Genomic DNA, 17,216 nt, shown 5'->3' with positions numbered 1-17,216 from the left:
ATCAATGAGAAATACCTCCCATCCTGTGGATTATGCTACAGAACAAGCCGAGATGTTTCATTTCATGTTTGATATTTGTTTACCACCATTAAAACCTGGGCAACATAAGAATCCATAGTAACTAACGTTCAGGATGAGTAAATTAATCTCAATGTGATTTTTTTTTTTTTTTTTCCCCTGGTAAAATAAAGGTAAAATAAGGCTATATGCTGCAGGCAGGGTGACACTTTTGACAGCCACCTGTCAAGCCTACAAGGGTTAGTGTTTAATGATCACATCATTTTAGGCCTATGTCTAAATAACATTGTAAGGGCTCTGTTTAGCTTAATCACACGACTTCTGACCAGGCTTTAAGCTGCCATCTCATTACAAAATATTTTGTATTGTGTTGTAGTTAATGAGTGCACACCATCTGTTGTTTTGCATGATGAGAATTAATGCCTGATGTGAAATGTTTGTCACAAATATAAAAGATTAAAAGATATATTTGTAATTTCTGCCTTAATGCCGACCTCTGACATTCAGCAATGTGTTTAGAATCAAAAAGTCAAAACAGAAACACGACTTGTCCCCCATCAAGCCTATGACTGTGGCTTTACAAACCCTATTTGGCACATCACAAGCCATCATATGAAGGCTACTTATATATTCAAAGGTTGGTTTGATTCCAGTCTTATTTTACTTTTAACCTTTGAGTCCTGTTGTTATTGTGACCATTCAGTTGTGAATCACACATTAACTTAACAGTCACAGAAATCCAGCCTTGCCAAATGAATAGCTTGCTCTTGTTCTTTGTGTACCCTGGTCACTGTGAGCTTGAGAAGATTTCATTGAGGGAATTAAAGCCCAACCAGCATATGGCCATCTGGCGCATACTGTACAACCAGATATTTGGGGGTTAAACTAGCTTTTGCGTGCAAGCCTAAGTGCAGGCTAAGCTTGTATGGCACATTCTACTGTGTGAAGTTGTTAAAAACGGTCCTTTCAATCTTTGTGGATTTGTCTTCATCGCTCCTAATGTAGGTTGGATTAAAAAATGAATTTAAATTACCTACCATTATTCTCTTTAATTACTTCTATGTTCCCTCTCTAGCCTCAGTGTGTTACAATCTCCATTTCTTTCCCATATCTAAAAACTGAAATTGAAACCAAAAATGTAAAGAGGATGATTTATTCATGTGGGTGGTGTGGGTATGGATTTGAGAATGTAGGGCTTTGTTTTGCGCCTTTTCTGTTTGTTTACAATATGATTGAAAGGCCATGAATAAAATATAAAGAAAGGAAACGTCCGTGTATTGCTCCCTGAGCAAATCTCGCCAGTTCCATATGCCTCGCCGTGAATAGATTTGCCCCCGTTTTTCTTGTAGGAGAATAAAATATTCAGAAGTAGCTTTTAGTCCAGCGTTCCCTTTATTTGGACTAAATTATGTAACTAAACATGAACAAATAATAGTGTTATGAAAGAACAAAGTGCTCTGCCTTCCCTAAGCAATGGCATTGACTGGAGAGAAAGGGCTTTTTTGGTCAGTCCCCCACATACAAGCAAGCACCATACACAGCTTCCTTAAGAATCTCACACAGAGCATTATGTTCAAGCATGTTTTATTAAAAGAATGTGACCGCCTTCACATCTCAAGCAGAGAATACGAGAAATAGCCCATTGAAAGCACTAAAAGCATTACTTGAAGTCTTTTTTTTTTTTCTTCTAGCTTTCCTTCCCCCCCCCCCCCAGCACATACCAAACATAGACAGTGTCTTTTTCATTCAGCCCTCTGTTACATCACTTATCCTCCATCCTCCTCATCCCCCCTGCTTTGTGCCTCTGACCATTGCTGTGCAGTGATCCGAGGGCATGGAACTGGCAAAACATCAACTAGAATGCTGACCAGGGGGAAAAGAATTACAAAAGTGTGTTTTTGTTTAGGCAGCATATCATTCAATTAAAAAGGCTTTGTTGGCCTCTCTCTCGGTGCCATGCACATTCATTTATAGTGTATGAGCACCATGTCCATATTTGCATGATTCATTTTTTTTCTTCTTTTCGGCCCTATAAATGTTGAGATGGTAAGATCACTACTACAGTCTTTTCAACTGAGACAAAGAGATTAGAACATAAGCATTGACACTCAGTATGTGCAAGCAGCCATATCTCAACATAAGGCTTTGACGACTGAGCTGATGTCTCTTTGTAGGCTCTTAAACCTAAGAGTGTTTCAATAACAAGTTACTTGAGATGCTGCTGTCACTAAAGTGGTCCAGAAATAGCACAGAGATAGTAGCCACATGTACTCTTGCACGCCAGCATATCTCGGACTGATGGCTTTGAAGGATGTTGATGTAGACGGGATCTGTGTTGTTTGTTGACACCAGTCCAGACGAGAAACACTCTTGAGGGATGTTGTGAAATACATATAATGGAAGTATTTTGTATTTTTTAACATAGTAAGCTAGACTTTCTGAAACAATTCTTCCCAAAAGCATTGTTGTCAACTGTAGCTGTATGAGTTCCACAAGGATTTTCATTGTGGGAACATTAAATATGTATAGCTCTTCAAGATTTAATTTTCATCATCATGTGAAGAAAGATCCCTATGTGATTGACTTCTTTTTGTTCTCGCCTTCATCACAATGATTATTCCCTCACATGCCGCCAGTGACATCTTCTCAAATCTGATGCAGTGTCTGTGGAGTTGATTTCAGATTTGGGGTTTACTTTTTAAAAATTACCTTTTGATGTCAGTGTAATACAAACTATGTCTGCTGTCACATAAGCAGTCTCCAGACAGACCTATCATTTTACCAAAGAGACAAACTCAAAGTAGGGAGTGTCCAAAGCTTGGTGTCGGGCCAATTCTCTTTGAGACCCGACATCAGAGAAACCTGTGTGAGGCCCCGTGTGTGTGTGTGTGTGTGTTAAAAAAAAGCCAGCCTGACTCAGGGGAGGGTGAGGTCAGAAAGGGGCTAACAAAAAGGATTATTATCTGTGTGTGTGTGTGTGTGTGTGTCCCTGGGCTCTGCTCTCTGACTTCCACCCATGCTGTCCACCTTTAATCAACCTCCCACAATTGATTTGGTTTCCTCTGATGTTCCAGCAACGCTTTAATACGGATGAGCCAAGTTATTCAGTCTGCACTGGAAGGGAGAAAGAGAGAGAGACATGGCAACATGACTATCTCCTCCATTCAGTTGTAAAACATTTGTGTGTATGATATGTAGGTGTAGTTGCACACGTGTGTTATACATTCTTTTTAGCCTCTCTGTGTCACTGGTGATTCAGTCGATCTAAAAAGCGTTAAGTGATGAAGTGGTAAACCTGGACCTTCCTTGAACTGTGAAAGCTTTAAATGTTTGTTACTAGAGGTGCAACGATGAATCGATTAATCGATTAGTTGTCAACTATTAACTTAATCGCCAACTATTTTGATAATCGATTAATCGTTTGAATCATTTTTTTATTAAAAAAAAATAAGATTTCTCTGATTCCAGCTTGTTAAATGTGAATATCTTTTAGTTTCGTCTCTCCTCTGTGACAGTAAACTGAATATCTTTGAGTGTTGGACAAAACAAGACATTTGAGGACGTCATCTTAGGCTTTGAGAAACACTGATCCACATTTTTCACCATTTTTTGACATTTTTATAGATCAAACAACTAATTGATTAATCGAGAAAATAATCAACAGATTAATCGACTATGAAAATAATCGTTAGTTGCAGCCCTATTTGTTACTTTTTCTCCTGAAGTCTTCTTGGCCTGGCATTAACGTGTGTCTCGGGTTATCTGCTCACAAGTGGACAGCTTTAAGTACAGGTGTGAATGCACCCAAGACGCGTTGAGATTTGATTGTTAGACCACATTCGGAAGTGGAATGGCCACATTGTTTTAGCAGTGTGTACACATGTGTCCTGGGCCACATTAAAGGACTGCCTACTCAACTGTTGTCCACTGCGTAGGTATAGAGTTCTCAAATCACGTAAGCTGGCTTTGTCGTCTGAAATTTTCAAAAAAAGACAATAGAGATATGTTACGAGTACGTCAAAAATCTTTGGCGATTTGATTTGGCTGGAACACACCAAGGAATAGGACCAGTCTGTATTGTTTTAATTTCTTCTTTTAATTTCCGACAGACTAGGCACGGGAAGTGCATTCTGCCCCCCCCCCCCCCGTTGGTTAAAAACAACAATGCATTTGGTCTTTGCAAATGGCAATGATGTACATGTTTATTTGCATATTTAGCGGGGAAGTGAGATCCAGTCACAAGTGGCCACTCATGGCACATGTGGAGACGCATTCTAATGCCAGGTGTGTACTGACGCACTCAGAGCTGTTCACTTGTGATCGGATCACCCAAGACGCATGTTAGGGCCAGGTCTGAACAGGGCCCTTGTTATTGCTGTAATGAGAAGATGGATGAAGCAGCCAAGAAAAGATAATGCACCATGCTATATAACCCACAATCACAGGCCTCTTATCAGAAGTCAAATATTTGACCACGGCTGTTTGAGTGTACTGCCTGATAAGTTGTTTTGTTTGTCTAGGACAGATAAAAGTGAAAGGATTTGAGAGTAGCCTCAGACGCACCGTCTTTCGTAACTCAGTGACTTCAGCAGAAGCTCTCAGTTCCTTTTCCGCCTAATAACATCCAATAATGATGACGTGCATAAGGTTTAAACCAATATTCATTGCTGCCTAGAGCTCTTTATGCCCTGTCTAATAAGGAGTGAATTAAAAGTCCTGGGGTTTTTAAGTTTGATTTTTGTCATAGGGCTTCACACTCTTTGTTGATTTATTATCCTCCTCCCTGTGCCTAGGTTAATCCATAAAAATGCATTAATGGACAGGTAAAAAAAAGATAGTGTTGATGTTGTCATGGCTGTGTGGAATACAGTAGCTGTGGTTGAGGAGCTGTTCCTGTTGTAGATATTTCAATGCAGATTTATAGTCTTTTCTCTATAGTTGAGGTTGTTTGTCTAATTCTTTTTCTTCACACTTCACACAAATAAGAACACCTCCATACATTTCCTTAGTTATATTTCTACGTCACTTTGAGCAGTCTGTATACTCTAAAAGAGGCAAATGGCTTTGTATTCTAATGGCCTCGCTTTATTTTAGAGGCCGAAAAGGCCAACAGTTAATGACGGCACATCGAGTGACTTGGACGCACTAATGGGCTTAGATGGGCCAGAACTACTCAGTGTGAGTGATGCCATACAGGCTAAACCTATTAGCTGTAAAGTGCTCACACACCTAGTGGGTACCCCCCCCCCCCCCCATCAGAGCAGTCAATAACTTTTCATTTTAACATGATATGACACTCGGTTGTTTTATATGGCCATGCTAGTAATGGAAGATGTCATTGAGAAAGATTTGCACGTTTACTGTAATTAGCCTGCGGTAGGACATCATTGAAATTCCTGCATTGATCTTCACCTGTGACCTATTTATTCCCCTCACCGTGTTGAAGGTTAAATGTGAGCTGAGTAGAAGTCCTGCATTATACTGTAACTATGATCAGCAACATATCAAACGTAAAAGGAAGGTTTCTGCAGTAAAATTCCCCCTATGACCGATGTATTATTATATATTACATTATGAAATCAATTAATCAATTTATTTTTCACGTGAGATCATATAAAATGCAATTCCAGTAAAATATAATCCCGTCAGTTCCTTCAATTTGTGCATTAAAACATTGTAATAATAATAAATATACTGTATGTGTGTGATGGGGGGACTTAGACCGTGTCCTCGTTTAGGATCCTTGCGAAGCATTTTACTGATCGAGGTGGAGCTAGTTTTAGAGGGGAAATGTCCATTTGCAATGTGACAAGGTGGCCCTCAACTAGACACTGCTTTTATATAAGGAGTCACAAGCCAGGTTGGAGACCACTGTTTTTCTCTTTAACAATGTTGTTTAGCATACATGTTCCCCTATTGTGTAAAGTAATTGATAATTATATCTATCTGTCAGAAATGTAGTGGAGTAAAAAGTACAATATTTGCCTCTGCAATGTAGTTAAAGTATAAAGTAGTGTAAAATGGAAATACTTAAGTGAATTAGACTTACTGAAAATGGTACTAAAGTGCAGTACTTGGGTAAATGTTCTTGGTTATTTTCCACCTCTGGTCCTGAGTATGAGCCACACCAGCAAGAGTCCATATAACCAGGTTACCAGTGTGCATGTGAGGATCAATAAACCCAGTCTATACCAATGATGACCCAATCAGAAGAGCTTGGCAGGCGATGTGTTGGCTTAACCAATGCAAGCCCCGAAACTGAGAGAGGGATTTCCCCTGTGGGCTCTTATCAACTGGGAAACAGACAGAACATGTTTCACTTATCTTTGCTTTCCACCGCCTGGTCACAGAAATATTGAACTGGAGACTGCTGTATAAATTCTCCACCCACCCGGTCTTCTCAGTGGATTGATAACACGGCTGTGTTTTGGTCCTGTTTGGCACAGAGAGGCGCGCTCTGATCCCACCCCAGGCTCTCTCTGGGAATGTGGGAATGACATGCCAAAATGGAGGATTAATGCATCTTTCAAATGGCCTCTGCAAGCCCCTATTTTGATCTGGAGTGTGTGCCAGTGTCTGTTGAGTGGAGGGGAGACCATACCACAAATAACAGCCCCCATATATTCCTGTAATCAAGAACACACAGTATATCCAGACCGACAATCCTTTCTAAAACTAGCTGAATCATTCTTGACACAGTATATGTCTTCCAGCTTTTTTATCACAATGATAAAGTAGAATGAATGTAATGAATGTACTTTTGTGTGACACCTGGTCTGTCACTGCAGTCACTGATTGGGCGGCAAAGTGAACTGGCACTGGGCAGAAGCACAGGGACAGGCTGGCACCAGGCCAGAACAGATGGCCACGAGCTTCACTTGCAACACAACACAGTTGCAGGCAGAAGTGGAGATAACACCTCTGTCTAATAAACAAAAAAAATCCCTGGTTCCCTAGGTGACCCCTTCAGCGCCTGCAGCCTTTTTAATTACATGTGAATCCTGGTCCACTGAGAGAGAGAGAGAGAGAGAGAGAGAGAGAGAGAGAGAGAGAGAGAGATGTGATGGAGATGTTGTTAAACCATCAGCCCTGCTTTCTGTCTCCCTCACTCCCTCCCTCCTGACACAAATGCTGTGACTGACTGGTGGTGACTCATCCTCACCATAAGGCAAGCTGGGTCCATGCGCTACCGATAAGGTTTAATATTTAAAGGTGCCGTAGGTAGGATTGCGAAGATCCAGGACTTAGCAAAAATATTTGAACATCGACAACTCCTCAGTCCCTCCCCCCTTTCCTCTAAAGTCCAAAATGGTCTCCCAAGCCCCTTCCCCATAAGGGAGAATGAATGCGTGTGCATGAGCAGTGATTGACACGCAGTTAGACACCCCCCCCTGGCCCTGATTGGAGCATCTGAACAGGGAGCTGTGGATTTTTGGAAATCGCACTACAGGCTGTAGGTGGTACCAGAGGAGCTGGATTTTTTTTTTAATTACCTGCTTCATGTAGTTCTACTGGAACATAGGGTCAGTTTTAGCAAATATGACAGTTAGTTTTATAAGGCTTACCTACTGCACCTTTTAATTATTCCAGCCTCAAATAGATTTGCATTTGTTATTCTAACGCACATAAAGTAACTTAGGTTATCGTGCAGCCAAGTGGTTCGGCAATTTGCGCTCAAATGATTCCAGTAAAATGTTGTACAGTTATGTCGTCACCGATTTGGGACGTAGGGAGATTCTTCACAGGAACACCAAGTTCCTGTTGTTAAAATGTTTATATTGTCAACATTGTCCTTTTTTTCCAGCGATGAAAGTATGACACTGATGGAAGGAAACACAAAGTGACTACATTCCTTCATAATGTCATTGATTAAAAAAAGGTGGTGAAACTGGAATTTAAAACAAAAAACTAACAACATAACCATGTAGTGTTGTTCTGGTAAAAAGAGGACGTAAAATGCATTGTGGCATATAGAAGTCAACCTAATGAATATTATTATTATATAATTATAAGACCGTATCGTTTCCAATTCTATTCACATTGTTTACATTTTCAAAAGTTACCTTTCAACCCTTTAAACGTCTTTAAGACTTGACAAATGTACATATTGTCTATGCCCCACAATATTCAATATTATTCAGAATATATTTTTAAACAGACCACCCCATCATTGTCATCTCTAACGCTACACTTTCCCTTGTTCTTGAACGTCATAATTAGTCTTTGTGAATCAGTGTGTTGCAGAGTGGCTCTCAAGGAAAGTGGGTGTCTGGATAGCTATGTGTTTGCTTTGTCTTTCTTCGTCCCGTTTGACTCTGGCTCAGACTGATCAAAATTTAATGCAGCAGGACTTGTGGGAAAAGTGTGTCAGGAGGAAGTTTTGCAAACTTGGCTTGTGAGTAGTTGACTTTCTGTGGAGTGTCTTGCCTTAGAGGCAAAGGAAGGGGGATTTGAAAGATCACAAATTGCTGTGAATCCATGAAAGAGGCTGGGAATTGAGGTTGTGGATGGTTTTAGCCTTCTGGCATTGCTTTTTTTTTTTTTATCTGCCTCTGTGTTCTACAAGATAGGTCGGACCTGAGAGGTGCCCACAGGGACTCTCTGACCTACATGTGATTTTCCGATTAAATACAGTCTATTTGAATGTACTTGTTCTATATGTTTCTTACTTGTTTTAAGCCTCTGTGTTCAACATGTTAATGTGTAGCAGCATGCGGAATAGGGTTAGGTACCGTTCACATTTTTACCAGTACCGATACCTGTACCTGAAATCTGGTTCCGGTACCTTTTTCCGGTACTTTCCCTCTGTAATGACAAAAAATGAATATCAGTTGTAAAAATAATTCCAACATTTAACACTCCACACAAAATAAAACCCCTCACTGTACCTTCCCAAACCAGTCCCTACAACCTATCAAATCAAATAATTATTAATTTCTTACACTGCACTGGAACTTTTATTCTTGTATTTGTATCTTATTCTATTTTAGCCTGTTTTATTTTCTATCTCTTTAACTGCTCTGCTCTTTAATGTTTTCTGTAAACTACTAATTGCATGTTGCTAAAATGTGCTATAGAAATAAAGTTGCCTTGCCCTACAACCTCCAGCCTGTCAGTCAGTCACCAGGGCATTATGATCACTGCCTGCCTGTCTCAGAGGAAGTGTAACCAACCCACTACGGCTGTTTTCGGCTCGCTGTTATATTATATTGTAGAGAACGCTGTCCGCTTGGAGTTTTGAAAAGTGTAACTAGGCCTGTCACGATAACAAATTTTGCTGGACGATAAATTGTCCCAGAAATTACTTTATATATATATATATATATATATATATATATATATTAGGGCTGTCAAAATATCTAGTTATTTTTTCTCAGATTAATTAATCGGAATTAACGCGTTAAAAAAAATAACGCAGATTAATCCATTCCATATCGACGTTTGACCCGGAGCCGTTCTAGCCACCATTCGACTGTAAAATGAAGGAGGGAGACGACAATGTGCTGCTTGGATCATTAACTGGAACATTTACTTGTAAAAATCTTCTTCCTGCCAACCCTGGCTACCGAAATCTGGTGCCACTGATATGTCTGCTCTTCTCTCTGGTGCTCTGAAGACGATACAGGCAACACAAACACCGCTGCACGTGACGCTAGTTAACACTATACTCAACAGCAGCTAACGTTAGCCTACCGCTAGCTAGTTAACACTATACTCAACAGCAGCTAATGTTAGCCTACCGCTAGCTAGTAGCTGGATTAAAAACGTTAAAATGCTGACAGCTAACGCTAAATGGTGTAAAGTTTGACTGTGTTTTACTGTAGAGGATTCAACACCGGTATGTAACAATCTGCAGCTGCCACCAGAGAAACAACACAGATGGTGCGTTCAATGAAACTGGTAAACTACAGCCTCGTGGTGCATTTGAAGTTATTGTAAATGTCCTTTTCCCATCTGGTGGTTGTTTTTGTCGTTCAACAGCAATTTACTAGTGAAATAAGTGATTGTTATTGTTATACATTATTATTAAATCATTTCATTTTGACCATATGGCCTTAGCAATAAACAAGCCGTTCTTTAATGTCACCGACTGTTGTTTAGTACCCTTTTTTTCTTTTCTTTTTTTTTTCGGTCCAGGCACCGTTAATTATGTATGCGATTAATTTCGATTAATTAATCACAGAGTATGTAATTAAATAGATTACATTTTTTAATCGATTGACAGCCCTAATATATATATATATATATATATATATATATATATATATATATATATATATAAATAAATAAAATGGACTCTTAGTCTCTGTGCACTCTCAGTCAAAATGGGACACAAAGCTGAATAGAATAGGGTTCAGTTGTTTACTTACTTTCTTGGCAGTCATTGGCGAAACCTAATTGCTGCCTGTTGTTATTATCTTGCCTGCTGACCTCAAGTAAGAATCAAGACAAAAGTAGAAATAAACTGTAGTGAGTGCTGCTTTGTCAGCCATGCTTTTCATCCCCAGGTGCTAACAGCGTGTCATGAAGGTGTGCTCGTATTGTGTTAGCCATGCTACTAATCTCTATTTTTCTCCACCTCTCCTGTTCTTTCTCTTTTCCACAGACTCTGCAGCCTCACGCTGAAAAAGCTGGTCGTCCTCAAAGAACTGGATAAAGAGCTGAACTCCCTGTCTATAGCTGTCAAAATCCAGGTGGGTGGGTTAATATGTGTTGCATAGTCTCACGGTTGTCATTCAACATTGTGTATGGTTTTAAATGCTAAATTCAAAGAGATCACATTGTGACATATCTTAACGATGACATTTAAAATGTTAACATTATATACCATTATACATATTGCAAAATATGTATAGATATTGCAAAAGTCTACATAATTGATTGCGAAAACCAGCATATGGCTGGGTAGGAGGGAGATAGGCTATGTTTCAGTGTGTGAACATCTGCTCTGGCGTGTGTGTGTGTGTGTGTGTGTGTGTGTGGGTGGGTGTGTGTGTGGGAGAAAGAAAATACTACCGATTTCCTCATGATATTCCAATGTTGTGTAATTGACATAACTCCATTTTGCTGTTATTAAGTGTTTAAATTATATCCTAATCATGGAAACCGACACCCTTAGTGTCAATCTAAAATAGTGTGGCCTATGCTGCACCCCAACTGTTTAAGATCATAGATTCATCTGTTAGTGACAGTGTTGGAAACCTTCCTATACTCTGCAGACAGGCCTCACAGTTTTAAAAAACATACTCATCAGTAAGCCTAGTAGCGGTTGTAAAGATGATGGTCTACTGCTTCTGAAACAGTTGATTCTGAGAGAGAATTAAGACTAGTGAGGGCTCCTTAAGTGTGCACATACACACATATGAACACACTGCCCTGAGGTTGCCATGTGGAAATAATTCTCAAAGGGAAAAACTCATTCAAACTTTCTTGACTGCAGTCTCCCAGAAAATCCACAGAGAACGAGAATTTGAAAATGAGACTCCTCTAAAAGCGAGAAGAGAGGAGCTAAAGGGAGCCAACTTTTTCTGTAACTTTTACCTGAAAGAGTCGGTGCCATATAAAAAGAAGCCTGAGGAAAAAAGCTTCCTTTAGCCACACATCAGAAAGAATCCAATATGTATCCTTTACCCAGTGCTGTATTTTACAAATGCTTTATCCCCTCCTTTTCTGCTTCAAAAATCCCAGGCTTTTCCCCTACCTCTATGTAGGAATGTGCCACATGTGTCATGTCTGACACTGTGTACCCAGCATGTTTGATTCATAGCATAAAATAATTACCAGAACTCAAAAACGGAGGTAAAAACCAGTTGTTGAGGCTAGTTGGTGAGATAGTCTTAGCCACAGCTAATGTCCCCATTTTTGCCTGTTTGCTGGCATTGAATTCAAGTGAATGAATCCATTTTCATGCTCCAACATCTTAGTAAGTAATTTTGTTTTACCACTTAAATAAGGGGTTAGCTGAATCTAATAATAATGGAGAAAAAAGTAACACCAGACAAAATAGTGCTGCTAGCCTAGCTTAGCATAGTAGCAGCAACTGCCATCTCTGCAGCCTCTGACTCTAGTGGAGTTCATCTGATTTCATGTAGTTAGATGACCTTTTTAAATCACATGTAGAAATGTATTTAGTTAAAGATGAATTTATTAAACTAGCTAATTACTTCAAATTAAGCCAAACAGGAAAGAGCAACACATTGTGTTTGTAGATACTGCTGTTTTCCCCATTCCCTATTGTCCAAACACAGAGTGCAGAATCTTTAAATATATATATATATATATATATATATATTATATGCATATAGTTTTTTAAGTTTACAACTTATATAGGTGTTTAGGAAAACAGTTCAGGAAAAAGCCTTCAAACTTGAAACCCGTTTTATATTAACACCACTGTGTCTGTAGTTACTGCTCTCAGTAATTGACCATTTTTCTTTCCCTCTCTCAATATTGTTCCCCTCATTTTGAAATTTAATTGAAGTTTTAAGCAGCACTGGGCGATTTCTATTTAAAGAGAAACAAATCATCTCCCCTTTACTGTCATCCTAAAGGGAAAGCAACCAACCAAGTGTGGCTTTATCCATGAGCTACGTTGTCTCCAGAGCGTGAAATCTCACCATTTCTGTTGAGCCGCCTGGGGGACAGCCGAGCACAGCTCTGTTCACCACAGCTCCGGAACTGGAGCATTAAATGCAATTTCCGGCAGGTTTGGTTAGGGAGAACAGAGACGCTGAGGGGATAAAGAGACAGTTGGAGAAGATGACGGAGGAATAAGAGGGGTTTGTTTTCAGACAGTGAATGACAAAGCCTCATTACAGCATGCCATCGGTTCTCTGTTCAGCATACAGTGGCCGTCTCTTTTCTCTCCTGGGTCTCATCAGGTTAAGTGGCCTGCGCACGCACGCACACACACACACACACACACACACACACACACACACACACACACACACACACACACACACACACATATCCCCTGCAATGCTAACCATTTGGATGGTCTCCCAAACCCAGAGCAGCAGGGATGATGAGATTGCAGTTTATTCTGCAGGAGGCTCTGTGTTCCCTTGGAGATAAATCTTCTGTCTCTCACCCTGGAGACCGCTGGGTCACTTCAAGTAGCTGAGGCCTCCCCAGCCAACCCTCTGCTACATCTTCTGCACATTGGGTTGCAATGTGGTATAGTGCTGCATGTGCATTACACGATTATGCAGCTTGTGTCCTGTATTTTCTGTGTGCAGTTGCCTGAGGTTGTAGCCAGACATTGATGTCAGCTGGATTATGATAGGAAAGGCGTACAGTCCTCATTTCAGCGCAAGCCGCTGTCCAAAGCACACCCGATTGCAGTCCACGCAGATATGATCCAATTATGTGTGTGTGTTGGGTGAAAGCAGTAGCCTCAAAATGCCTTTAAAACCTCTTTATTACAATTGCACATTGAGCTCTTGCCCTGACCCTAAATCACTTCCTGTCTTTGCTGCCAACTGGAGAGCCAATTTAGAGAATTTAACATTCAAAAGTAACCTTGAGAAGAAGTGTAAAGTTGAACTTTTTCTCACAGGCTTGTGGAGAGGGGCTGTAACATCCCCCCATCTGGCCCCAGAAAGACAGTGGAGAAGCTTGCAGCAGGGGAGAGAGGGTGAGAGAAGGTGGTTGGGGGGTGGATGGAGCCAAAGGACATTCAGTACAAGCTTTCCTTGCCAAGGCTCTGTATTGTTAATGCATGTCAGGCAGTTTGAGAGTGCTCGGCTTTTGTGCCTTGATTCATTGTACCAGCCACTGAGCATGAGAAGAGAGTGCATACAAGGCCTCTTTGTGGAGCTCAAGTTAGTGACAAGGTCAGACTCGGACAGAGATTTACCCTCTTTTGTCTTTGTATACAAAGCAAGGACTGCTACTACTGTGAAGGTACTTTCAACATGTCCTTTTGTAGACCATATTATGCCATTATGGTTGGATAGAAAAATGCTTATTTCAACTAAATGCTTTGCAAGTGTCAGCAAAGCTAAATATTCTTTATTCCCATGTTCCCTTTAGTTCTTAAAATATTTGGTTTCATTTAATGCATTTGAATCACTTGGCATTGCAGTGAATGTTCTTTTAAAATTTTCTCTATTTTATGAGGTACACTAGAACACAATGTTATGTGTTCTCTGAGTATTGCACGCTTGTGTATAACAAGTTTGTAAGAAGACTGGGAAGTTCCCAACTTCATGCAAGAAGTGGAAGTGAATGAGAAATGAAAGGTCTGAATAGTGTAATAAGGATTTTTTTTTAAGTCTAAATAATCCATCAGATTCAACCCTGCTTGATTTGAGTAGAACAGACAGAACATGTAAACTGTGGACAAGAAACCCGAAACTAATAATGAAACCCAGGACCCAGTGCTAATGGGCTACTGAGCCTCCGGAAACATTCAGTTCACTCAAATATTCAGAGGCTGTTTGCCGAGGATAAAATTGGAAGTTGGAGAATGCCTTAACAGCAGCTTATTCGTCAAAGAGCTTTCATTTTCAACAGAGAAGAAAATGGGTTTGTGTGGTGTAAGTTCTGTGTGACATATCAAGCTATGTGTATCTTGTGTTTTGGTTTTCTTCCATTCAGCTGTTAACATTGCTTGGCTGGTGCTCGGGAGTTGATTACTTGAAGTGTGGGTATGTACTGTATGCCATGTCCGTTGGCTGTGATAGACCCTCGTAATCCTCTTGCCTTCTGTGGCTCACAAGGTGTGACCCTTGGGGTGTTTGTTATCCTGACTGTAACTTTCTGTGAATTTTCCTTGACCTGCCCTCTGTGTCATCTATCCACTCTTGAGTTGGCAGGTGGGATTAGACTGAAAAAGACTATAGCTGTGTTTGAAACCATTCCCTCATTCATTCACTCACTCACGATTCCTTATGTAGCGTTTATTAAATAGTGAACTATATAGGCTTAGGGAATGACCAAACGAGTCCTTCTGCTTCTTCTTCTCCTCCGGGAAAACACGACCGCGTTGCATTGTGGTATACTGGAGTAAAATGTAGGGTACACCGTATGTACGCTCAAATTAGCTGTGCATCGTGGGTATTTTATAGTGGACTATAGTGAATGAAATTAACCGCTGAGAATTTGAACACGCTATGACTATATAGTGCACTATTTCCGTGATGGGTACGGTTTCGAACACACCTTACGTTTGGAAGAACAGATAATGGAGTGAAAATACTGAAATTACAAAGCATTGCTCCGCTTTATTGTGCCTGTATGAAACCTGCATTGTCATTTAAACACTGTGTGCACAATAAGTTATTTAAAATCACTCATGCATGGGATGTACCTGCTGAGGCACCACTACATCCTTGAATGGAGCTAACCCCCTCTGGTATCCTGTGATGGTTCCCCAGCACACACCCAACCATTTCATTTGGTATCTGTTACATGATTTAGCAGCTCTGATGACACGAGGATCCAATGTTTTACCCACTGCATCGGACTATTAGAGTTTCTAGGGTATTAAGCTAGATACAGGATATCCTCGCCACTCACCAAGTCTGACTTAATTCTATTAAGGTTTAGCAGACACCTGAACTAAGCTCTGATGACTTATGAATTATTTTACAGCAGTTGATGAGTTGCCAAATATATTACACAACAGATGCCTGTCTTCAGCACTCGCAGCTTGACATTAAATCGTGAGTCTTGACAAGCTGTTCCTGTTCTCACGTTCACACTCTGACTGAAGATTAGAAGAGGTAGAAAAAGAAGCTTGGTTTTAGAAGAATTCAACTGTAACTTGACGAGGAGCATGATAGACTTCAATCCGAGGCTCGTAAGAGAAACGCGCTAAGGGCCGAGACAGGTCCTCTGAGGACAGTGACACTGTGTGTCGGTGTCCTTACACTTCCACAACCCGTGGCATTTAAATCCCTGTGCTGTTTGGCCACACGAAGTGTGTACCGGCTGCCAAAATTACCTTAGGTGATGAGTCTCTGTCAAACAGAATAGCAAGCATTAGATAATAAAATAAAATTTGGTTCTGATTAGCGACTTAAAACAGTGGCTGCACCATTATAGCACCTATATAAACTTAGATAATATAGAAACTTTTTTTCAGATGACAGTTCCACCTTGACCAAACATCCCTCTCAAGTTTCTAAGATGCTGAGGGTAGCAGTAGCTGAGAGGTTGAAGCTGAAGCAGGCCTGTAATTATTAGGTTGCTTTTGAATCCTTATGTGCCGGGACCCCCACTGACTCTTAACCCCCCACCCACAGTCACTACACGTTACATTAACACACATCCTGGACTATTACACCTGGCCATTACACATATATGCTGTGAACTTTTGCACAACCCCATGATCAATATTGTTTGCACAAACTGTACAGCTTTCTTTTCCTTTCCAACACAGGTTTTATTGCACATGTTTGTCATAGTGCATTTTTCCATACTTTTTATTGTAATATATCTATTCTGTATGTATGTTCTTAACTGTAGCAGTGCTTTATTGTTTACCTTTTTTAATATGTTTATTATTTATTGTATGCAACTTATACACCAAGGCAAATTCCTTGCAACTGCAAACTTGCTTGGCAGTAAATCTGATTCTGATTCTCTTGATATGTCCATGAGCAGGGCATCTGACCCATATTCTGCTTGTTGTAGTAGCACTGTTCTCTAGAAAGCAGTGAAGGAGTAGAGGACTCGTTGTACTGGGCTGCCTCAAGGTGTGAATCTGCATAAATGTGTTAATGTGAAGCAGGCTGGTCCTAAAATAAGGCCTGCACACTCAGTCACTGTAGTCCGATAAATATCGGCTTGAGAAACAACATAAGATGAGGGATTTGTGGGTATTTTTCCACAACTTTTTTTTTTTTTTTTATTTGTTGTTTATACTGTCATTCTGGGAGCTGCTAAACTGTGTTTTGTTGTTGAAAACAATGACAATAAAGATCTATTCTATTCTTGTTCCAAAGGGAGCCCCTGCTGTATCATTTTTTAAATGTGGCATTTATAAATGTGCTTACAATGAAACTTTGCTTTACTTTGTCTTCCAGGGTTCGAAGCGTCTTCTGAGATCAAATGAGTACGTCCTTCCACCCAGCGGAATGATGGAGACAGATCTGGAGCTCACATTCTCACTACAGGCAAGTACTCTGACATTATACTGTGAATTCTCACACTGCTACAGCAGGTACTTGACAGGGAGGATTGTGTTG

General features: G+C 40.3%; 1 protein-coding gene across 2 annotated transcripts in view; it reads left to right on the top strand.

Annotated features, from left to right (window-relative positions):
• zmp:0000000755 (phosphofurin acidic cluster sorting protein 2) overlaps positions 1 to 17,216 on the top strand; it is a 54,654-nt gene that overhangs the window by 15,536 nt on the left and 21,902 nt on the right. For both annotated transcript variants that reach the window (XM_031284070.2, XM_031284072.2), the window contains exons 2-3: positions 10,625 to 10,712; positions 17,055 to 17,144. In XM_031284070.2, the coding sequence (XP_031139930.1) occupies positions 10,625 to 10,712; positions 17,055 to 17,144 (178 nt within the window). The remainder of the gene's footprint in view (positions 1 to 10,624; positions 10,713 to 17,054; positions 17,145 to 17,216) is intronic.

The sequence above is a fragment of the Sander lucioperca genome, chromosome 15, assembly GCF_008315115.2.
Source record: "Sander lucioperca isolate FBNREF2018 chromosome 15, SLUC_FBN_1.2, whole genome shotgun sequence".
In the NCBI taxonomy this organism is placed as follows: domain Eukaryota; kingdom Metazoa; phylum Chordata; class Actinopteri; order Perciformes; family Percidae; genus Sander; species Sander lucioperca.
The sequence above is the reverse complement of the archived record's forward strand: the minus strand, read 5'-3'. Positions and strand labels throughout refer to the sequence as shown.